At 38.7% G+C, this 10,374-nt stretch overlaps 1 protein-coding gene across 1 annotated transcript in view; it reads right to left on the bottom strand.

Moving 5' to 3' along the window:
* IGFBP3 (insulin like growth factor binding protein 3) overlaps positions 1-6,313 on the bottom strand; it is a 132,529-nt gene extending 126,216 nt beyond the window's left edge. Inside the window, 2 exon segments of the mRNA XM_015824594.1 lie at positions 1,478-1,698; positions 5,908-6,313. Of these exon segments, the coding sequence (XP_015680080.1) occupies positions 1,478-1,698; positions 5,908-6,313 (627 nt within the window).
* Between the last annotated feature and the right edge of the window lie 4,061 nt (positions 6,314-10,374).

The following is a 10,374-nucleotide window of genomic DNA, read 5'->3' as shown; positions in this document are numbered from 1 at the left end:
TGGGTGGGACTAAAAAGTTCAATCAATCAATTCCAACTTTGCAAGATCTTTTTTTTTTCATGAGAAGTTGAAATTGACTGATTGATTGAACTTTTTTTTTTTGCACACGGCGGCAGAGGCCTAAAGTGAAAAGGTTTTATAAAACCCAGCTGAAGGCCTAGGACTGGGGCGATGACGCGCGTGCCCACAGAGAGGGCTCTGAGTGCCGCCTCTGGCACCTGTGCCATAGGTTCGCCACCACTGCACTAGTCTAATCAAAGTATAGACATGGATGAATGTACAAAATCTTCTTTAAATTTTTAATTTCTAAATAATTACTTTATTAAAAGGTTTATATCTTGTGAAATTACTAGACATTTTCTGGAACAAGAATCACATTTGTCTATCTAACTGTTTACTGGTCTGCTTATTTTATAGAGACATTATTCACAAACTCATGAAGAAAATTTGTACTTTAAAGGTAAAGGAACAGTAATGGGTATTTGTGGTAGATCTCTTTTGGGGAGACCCAGTTTCAAGACTACCTTCAACCACAAAAAGCCACTGATTGACTTTGGGCCAGTTCTCTGTTAGCTAACCCAATTTAGCTCACAGGAGTTGTTATGGGGAAAAACAGAGAAGGAGAAAACACAAGAGCATATGAACCCTGGAGCTTCTGAACAAAAGGCAGGATATAACTTTAACAACACATAATAAATAAATAAAAATATTTTTAAGAAATTAAGTCAAGAAAATTTTTCCCTCCGTCTTCTCTAAATAAGTGCAATATTTTTCCCAAATTAGAACTTTTAAATTTAATAAAATGTAATTGAAGATGCTGTTTGATGAGATCTTCAAACTAAAGCTAATGTGGTCAATTGTTAAGGCACCAGACTAAAAACCAGGAGACTATGAGTTCTAGTCCTGCTTTGGGCATGAAAGCCAGCTGGGTGATTTTGAGTCAATCACCCTCTCTCAGCCAAACCCACAGCATTGTTATTGTAAAAGAGGTCACAATATTAGGTATGTTTGCTACCTAGAGTTATTTATAAAAGCAAAAATGGTTGTATAAAAATAAATAAAATGAAATAAATCTTTAGCTATAGATGGTAATTCCATAGGAGAAAATGTTTAAATTATCTATAGAATAATCATGGAATAATAGTGTAAAATTTATAAACAAAACTTCCAATTCCATTAAGTCAGTACTCTAATAATTTTGATGGCAGCAAAAACTTAGGTAAAGCTCAGGCTGCTGTGTATTTTAACTTTTTTATTATTTTAATTGCTTTTATTTTTTAAAGTTTGTTCATTGCCCAGAATCATTTGGTGAGATTGGTGGCTATACAAATTAAATAAGTAAATTAATAAATCTGTAAAATTCATCCATTTAAAATGACCTAATATACATAAACAGCATTTTATGTAATATAATATTGTTAAACAAATGCTTAAATATTTGTAAGCAAGTAATTATATAACAAACTTTAATACTTACATATTCAGTCTCCTGTTTAGATTCAGAAGAAAAATTCTGTGTGTCTGTGCTTTGTGAATCGTACTTGTAGCGTTGGGTATTTTTGGCATATTCTTTCTTTATGACATCTATTTTGGTCTGATGGACATGTGACTTGGAATCTAACATCCTGTTGGTGTTGGGAACAGACTGATTTTCTGTACTACTAATACTATGGTCTTCATCTGAATCACTGGAATTCCCTTTAAATAAAAACAAGTTAAACAAACTGTTAGCCAATGACAGTTTAATAAATAGCAACTTATGAACGGCTTTTGAATATTGAATATTAAGTTTATATTTTGCCATCATTAAACATCAGGTTAGTTTAATTTTGAGGAAGCATAACAAAGCAGAAATCTAAATATTGTGCATATATTTAGATTAAGGATTACATATATAAAATGATCTGCTACTAATCCCATCAAACAGAAAAACATCTACTTATTCTGTCCTGAATGCAATACATAGTTCAGTGTACAGGGTTTTTAAGATGGCAGCCTAAGAATCATATATGTAACAGGATCTGTTTAGAATATTTTGTTCCCATGACTAAAGAAACCTAGTAACTTTTTAACCTATAATTTCAACTTCATTATTGGGTTGCAAGGTTTGTGCATCTTTCATTTATATTTAAATGTTTGAAAAATGGCCTTTATACTCTACATTGATTTGTTTTCCTAGTCATACTTTTGAACCTTATGCAGCTAGAAAGCTGTCTTTAAATAATCTCTAACTCTCACCAAAAGAGGGCAGAATTGTACCAGGGTTGAATTGCTTCTAAATCTGGACCTAAATCAAGAATCTGTTGGGATGTTATCTTGATTTTTAAGGGATTGGAATGGTTACCTATTTATTATTTATAAGATTTATTGTAAGAGTATCTATTTTTGAGTTTGCCATGAAGTTTTTTCTCAAATGGATATAGACATACTGTAATTTGTAAAGGTAAGATTGAATTACTAAATAGTAATTACTAATTATTAGCATTTAAAAAAAATCTTAAAGCAGGGTCCCCAACCTCTGGTCTGCAGCCTAATATAGGTCCACAACCCACTGCAACCAGGCCACACAAGCAGTGGGCAAGCGCACGAAGCTCCATTTATGCATAAATGGGATTAGGTTGTGCACATGAAACCATCCCCTCTCCACCTCCACCTGACACCACTGCCAGTCTGTGGAACGGAAAAGGTTGGGGACCACTGTCTATTGAATTATTACTTCATATTTACTGCTATTTTGAAGGAACTGGTGATTCCTTTCAGGGCTGTGAATATTACTGTACTATAGTTCTAAAAACAAATATGTACTTGATTTTTCCTGACTTAAAAAAATGTCACTTTCATAAAGGAAGTGTTTCAAATATGTGGCAAACAGAAAGTTTCTATACAGTTAAGAGGTATGTGTAAACACTTAATTTCTCTCCAGCTACTATACCTGGTTACACTTCCTCTGTGTATTTTATTAAAGTTAGTATTTCCCAAGCTTATTGGATGTTTATATTTCACCTGGGGCAATAGCTCCAAGAAGGCACAATATTCAATGATTAACAGGAAATGTATTCACCTATAAAGCAGTGGACCCAGAAACATACCAACTTCATATTCAGCTATAAAAATAATATAAATGATACAGTACTGTAAAAAGTTCTAATCGGGGGGGGGGGGATGCTATTCATAGTGCAGAAAATAAAAGCCCACTCAGAAGAGGCCTATGGTATGTTGCCAAAAGATAAAGGAGTGGGGTCAAAACTAGGCATTTGCTATTAAGATCTCTGCCACTGCCAACAAAACAATAAGTAACAGTGGGGGAGAATACATTTCCAACAAATGATGAAGGAAGAAAAATTATTTGCTTTGTATAGATTACTTCTATGCTTCATCAACATTTAACCTTTTAGGCTTCACATGTAATTTTTAATAGCAATTGCTTTTTTATTATTAATTGCTTATCAGATAAGTATCTTTTAAAAACACATTTTTCAGGTCTGTAAATCCCTCCCTTACATGTGCATATATTTAATGCCCATTATTAAATTATGATTAAATTAATTTGTATCATCTCTCATGGAACTATTTCTTAAGGTACCAATGATAAAATCAGACCCATTCTTCATATTAAAAATATTTCCTTTTGCCTTTTTGAGGGAAAAATGACTTTAAATCATCCAGTAGTCCCTATAGAAAGACTATGTTATCTGGGCTGCAAATATCTGGACAGGCATAAGGTGGGGGTAAAGACTATCCAACTACTTCTCAGCCCTTCTCAGGGGTAAAGAACCTGAGTCTTCATTGTCCTGGGAAGTCTATCCCTATAGTAACCTAACTATACTAACTATTGACTAATTAATTTGTTTCTAAATTATTCTTAAATGGAAACAAAATAATTTCCAGATGGGTTTGTTTCTTGCATTGCTTAATCTTCGTGGATATATTTAGGGGCATCTTAAAGTACCTGAACACCACAAAAATTAGGACTGCCAAAAGCAAAATGAGCATCTGCTGCAGCAGATACATTCATAAAAAAACAACAATATTGCTTTGCTAAAAAAAGATACTCCCAAATCTTCTAGTGTATAATTGATTTGTGTTGTCAGGCATAACCCTTTAAAAAAGAACAAATTATATTCCAATATTCTTTCAGAAGTTCAGACCTCTCCCATTCATGGGATTGCATTTTGAGCAATTGGCAATTGGCCAGCATTTGCAGCTGTTTGCAGCATCCTGTGGTCATGGGATTGATGAGGAGAAAGTTGGGAATCAAAAATACGTAATTATCCAAATAGATTTTGAGTTACTCTGGGAAACAATTTAAAAGTTAACATAGTCAAATTCTGAGCTGAAAAGGTTTAACTAAAGATAGACATCAAGCAAGTACACAAAGTATTCAAACTGAATGTGAGGAGGAGGAGGAAAGGGAAGATAAATATGGGCAGTCATGCTTACATCAATTCCTTACAACTGTTTTCCTGTGGAATTTATTTATCTTAATATTTCTTCTCAACAATAAATTCCAACTTTGTGTTCTGGGAAAGTATGTATGTATGTATGCAGGTTAACCATGTGACCTATGAAATACTGCACTGCTTCTACAATGGAGAGAGGCAGTCTGAGATCTGTTCATTTTAAGTTTCTGTTTCCCATCTCTGAAATCAGATAAGCTAATTTTATTTTCTTGGTCAGTCTGCTGATTACAGAATACAGAGCAGCAACTCCCTCCCTTTCTCCTCCACTTTTTAGAAAATTAAAGAGATAAAGGGATATCATTTTGCAGAGCTAATTAATTTAGGAAGAATTGTTCTGAAACATTAAGGATGGATGTGTTTGTGTACATCTAACTTACACAGTATATTACACATGCACCATACAAACATATAACACTTTAATACAAAATGGCATAATTCCTGGTCTCATTGTAAAGGCTTTTTGAGCTGTCACTGTTACTTCACTTAACTAACTTTTAAATGAAACTGATACAAGAATGCACTTTTTATGCCCAATCAAGTTGTTTCCTGACATACAAAAATAGTTTACTTCAGATGGGAACACAGATGAAAAGATCAGGAGCAGAATGTATTGGCTAATTGCTATTAACCATTGCTATATATTGCTTAAATTTTCCTGATCAATCAGAGTGAAGTTGCATATGGCATTATATTCATACTTCTCCACCAAGAATGCCCGGGGAAATTTGCGTATAGTTATCATGGGAACCAGGCATCATCAGGACACATAGCTGGCTTGCTATATGGAATTGCCTTTGCACGTAGAACTAAGATATAGTCTCCTACGTGCAGACACGCGCTGAATCAGACGAAACCGATACTCATCTCTTAGTGAACTCACTTCGGTTTCGTCTTTTCTTAGCCTTCTTAACACAAAGCGTTTGTACTTTACAAAGTATCAACGGTTGTTTCGAATAGGGGCTAATTTAAGGAATATCACTATTAAAGAATATATTTTTTACCCTACAGTTTGGACTTCACGCACAGGCACGTACACCTTAACGAAGCAACAAATCCTATCAACCTTACCGTCCCGCCTCCAGCTACACGGTGCCGTGTATCGATTAGTCTTGGACTCGCACGTGAGGAGGGTAAACTCTCAGCTAATTACAGATCACTACTAGATGACCTTGGACAGTCTTCTCTTCCAGTCCAATCTTTAATCGCGGGTGGTCGCCAAGGGGAAAAATCGGAGGGAAAGTTGTATCTTTGCCTGGATCTTCTGGAAGATGCGAGACTAGCCGAACAAACCACCCACAGAGTGCTGGCGTTGCTTGTTTCGCACAAACCACCTCACCTGCCTTACGAGCTGCGCACGCGCAGTACGGTCTTCAAAGAAAGGCAAAGCTGTTGCCGCCGCCGGGATCCCAGACTAGGAAGTCATACGCGACCTACTCTGTTTTCTTACCTGGTTTGTGGGTCCCGCGAAAGAGGACGTCACGGATCCTGTTGCTGGCGGAGGAGCTGCTGCTGCCGCCCGCTGCGTCGCCGCTAACGTTGATGCAGAGACCCTTGCCATCGAGCAGCGCCTGCAGAGGTTTCGGCTCGTCGCTTCGGGGCCGGCAGCTGAGCCCGGAGCCGCAGCGCTCAGTATAGACGCCGCACGGCTGTCCTTCTTGCAAGGCGCACGTTAAGCAACACCCGCAACCCGGTTCGCGCACCAGCTCCAGGCACTCCGGCACCATGGGCTTACACTGCTTCAGAGCCCGCGTGTCGCACAGATCGCATCGCACCACCGGCACCACCGCCACCGCCAGCCGGCTCAGTAGCGCCGTCGCCACTGCTCACAGTAGCATGTAGAGCCCAGATATCATAGGAACAGCAACAGGGAGGGGAGACGAAAAGAGGATCAAGAGCGGCAGGCAGAGAGGAAAGAGGGTTAGCAAACAGCCTCTAGCAGTGGCCCAGACACCCCTCGTGCCCAGGGCAAGCACCAACAAAGAGACGCACAACTTCACCCGCTTTTACACACACACGCTTCTGTAGTTAAGGGCAGAGCACAAGCGCCCTCTTAAGCAAGCGCCTGGGGAAGGGGAGGACAAGAAGCGCAGCTCCTTGCAGCTTCTGCGGGAGCCCTTTTAGTTTAAAAAAGGCGGCAAGTTAGAGATCTGCACCTTCTAACTCCAAAGCCTGAGGGAGACCAACCTCTTTCGCAGGAACAAGCTAGAAGAGTCTCAGTCCCTCCAGTTATGAATTCCCCTATTTTGCCCTTCAATATCAATACAGTCATTTAGATATTTAGATATATACACTCTTGTTTCCAAAGCTAGTTCTTCCTTTTCAAAGTTACCCAAATTACTTCTTTTGGGATTCCCCCCCTAATTTGCCACACAATTTCTTAGCGTCCCTCCTCAAAACCGATAAAATAAGATGTCTTTGGGAGAGGGGGAGAAGAGATTAGAGAAGAAAGACAGGAGAGAAAAGATGATGCAAAATAATAGTAATTTAAAGAAGATAAACGTCCTCGTTGCTTGCATCTCGCTCTCTTAACTTTGCTCCCTCTGATCTCGCCTTGAGCCGCAGTTGGTGCCTATATAGACCCCCTCCTTAAGACACGCCCAATGAATGCCATTGGCAGCAAAATAGAAGGAAGGGAAGAGACTTTCGGTCAAGAAAAGTAAAGAAGGAGTGAGGATCAGCGAATAATGATAATTATACGGTTACTTTTTGGACATTTTGTTCAAAATTGTATAGCATGTGAGGAGGGCAGAAGAGACTCGCGATCCCACCGACCCACCCAGCCTTTCCATTTGCTTTTGTTCCAAGGAAAATGCCCTCCACTCCCTTGGCTCAAGAAGAGGAGCCAGGAACAATCCCAATGGGAATTTCTTTTTGAATTATTGTCTCCAGTGGAACTGACCAAAAGAACCGATTAAACCCAAGAGGGCAGCTTTTTAATGGCAGCCAGTGTTTAGGATATCATCTCATATGATATTTGCAGTTCCTTGAAAAACTGAAATATATATGAGATTTATACATGTTCCTGTCAGTCTGCCTTTCTTCTTGGCAACTACGAGAAACAATAAAGTATTATATCAATTAAGCCCCAATTTCTATCTTAAATTAAAAACACTGATTATGGTTATTCCACATGATATTCTTAATTTTAGGGAAAGACTTATCTTTATAAAAAAGATAATCATCTCTGTGCATAGATAATGATCTGGTTTGCTATCAGCAACATTATTTAATATTTGAAAAATCAATTATCACAAGCTGTTATTGAATGAATAAACTGTATAGTCTCATTCACAAACCAGATCAATTAGTTGTGTTCACTCTGCAGAATTAACAGTTTGAAGTAATTTTTATCAGTCATTTTAACTGAAGAAAAAAAATGAAAAAGATTTTGGTGTAGCATCTCTGCTGATCCTTTGTTTAAGTAAAAGCCTAATTTTTAAATGGCAGTTCTATACAGACCATTTTAGAAATCAGTTTTTCAGTGAATGACAGTAGTCTTCTAAAAATGTGTGTTTGAACTACCTTTCCATACCATTCTATGAAAGAAAAAGAAATCAAATTGGTTTATATTATTATTGCTTATGTTAGAAATTATCTTTTAAAGTATGATGAAGAAATAAAGAAATGAATTTCAGTTCTCCAGTATTATTCAGGAAATACTTTCTTTGTTTCTCTTATTCTGAAAATCTGCCAACAGAGGTCGCTAATTGCTTAGTCCAGAGCTGAGGGGACCAAATATGATTGAACTAATTTACAAAGATGCTATTGATCACTTCCTTCTTACTAGTATACTAATGCAAGAAATTGATCTAATTTTTTTAACTTCAAATAGTTTGGGTATCTTTTTTTTTTTCCAACAAAATTTTTTATTAGTTTTATTTAACATGGTGGCATAAAATCAAAAAAGGGAATATAAAATATGATTTCAGGAAGGAATTATACTGTGAAATATGGAAAATTGGTGCTAGATATATAACAACCACATTGTTTAATACTTAAGGCAACTCTAGCATAACAGACTATAAGAGCTATAATGCTTTATATGTTCAATGATATTTTTAGAACAATGTCCTTGGTTATTGTTAAATATACCTTTCTTATACTAATAAGAGACAGTTATACTGAAAAGAATAGGTGACTGAGAAAGCACATTAGTCATTATTGGTATGATCATATCTTGTTTAGAAGTTAGCAAAATTCATCGAACATAAAATAATAGAGTTGGAAGGACCTTGAAGGTCTTCTAGTCCAACCCCCTGCTTGAACAGGAGACCCTATACCTATACCAGTTGTTCCATTGATTGATTGCTCTCACCATTAGGAATTTTTTCCTTAGTTCTAGGTTGTTTCTCTCCTTTGTTAATTTCCATCCATTGTTTCTCGTCTTGCCTTTTGGTGCTTCGGGAAATAATTTAACCCCCTCGTCTTCGTAGGAAATATTGGAAGATCCCTATCATGTCTCTTCTAGTCCTTTTCATTAGAGTAGACATACCCAATTCCTGTTCTTCGTATGTTTTAGCCTCCAGTCTCCTAATCTTTTTGTTGCTCTTCTCTGCACTCTTTCCAGAGTCTCAACATTCTTTTTTATATCATGGTGACCAGAACTAGATGCAGTATTCCAAGTGTGGTCTTACTGAGACTTTGTAAAGTGGTACTTGAACTTCATATGTTTTTGATTCTATCCCTCTATTAATGCAGGATTTAATTTAGCTGAAGTGGCAAAGTATACATATCAGGTTTTCCTGTTGCAACTAATTAATCCTCTAGTACAGAGGTCCCCAATCTATTGGCCGCGGCCCACTATCGGGCCATGGCCTCTTGGCCGCCAGGCGCGTGAGTAGCTAGGCAGCGCACGTGCATATATGTGTGCTCATGCCACAGTTGCCGCGAGTGTTCTGCGGGCAGTGGCAGCGCTGCTAGTATTGTGCAGGTGGCAGTGTTGCCACAAACCTTGCATGGGGGTCAGCAGCACCGCAAGCGGCAGGTGGGCGGCGGTGCACCACACACAGATGGCAGCATTGCCATGAACCTTGTGCTGACAGCAGCAGCGCCGTAAGCGGCAGGTGGGCCACAGCACAATCCTCGCGCAGGGGTGGCAGCGCGAGCCTCATGCTGGGGTGGGATCACTGCAGGCTGTGGTGTGATCCTTGCATGGGGGCGGTGGCATGAGTTTTGTACCAGGGCACATTGCTGCGAACTATGGCACGATACTCACGTGGGGTGGGGGTGCAATCCTTGTGCTGGGGTGGCATCACTACGGGCCGCGGCGCAATCCTCGCACAAAGTAGCAGCATGAACCTCGCGCCAGGGTGGCATCATTACAGGCCACGACGCGATCCTCATGCAGGGATGGCAGCATGAGCCTCACACCAGGGGCTCAGCGTGAGCCTCAGCTGGTGGTAGCATTGCCATGAGCCTGGCAGCGGCAGTACCACAAGCCTCACACAGGCGCCGCTGTCACTGAGAGCCTCGCATGCATGCTTGCAGCCGTTTGTGTGCTGTGCATGTTTACGGCCTGTTTGTACACACACGCACATGTGTAACCACATTTATGTTTGTGCATGTGCGCATAAGGCTCCTGCCCTTCCCTCTTCCACCGGGCCGCCAATCCAAAAAGGTTGATGATCCCTGCTCTGGTAGTCAGCACAAATATTTTAATATATATATAGTAGATGCAAAATAACTGATTTTTTTTCCATGTATGCCTCCTGAAGTTATTTTTCATATTCTAGAAGCACATTCATAAAATGCAAGTGTTTACAGAAATTTTTATTTTATTTTATGAATTATTTTTTATTTTACTTTGTGTAGTGGCCTCACAAAATAGATTATACAGACATCTGGAATAGATATTTAATTTATTTAAATTTTTAGTGATTAAAATGGGAAGTGTATGTGTTTTTCAGATACAAGA

This window comes from Protobothrops mucrosquamatus, unplaced genomic scaffold (genome assembly GCF_001527695.2).
Source record: "Protobothrops mucrosquamatus isolate PMUCROS unplaced genomic scaffold, P.Mucros_1.0 scaffold_192, whole genome shotgun sequence".
NCBI classification, from domain to species: Eukaryota; Metazoa; Chordata; class Lepidosauria; order Squamata; family Viperidae; genus Protobothrops; species Protobothrops mucrosquamatus.
The sequence above is the reverse complement of the archived record's forward strand: the minus strand, read 5'-3'. Positions and strand labels throughout refer to the sequence as shown.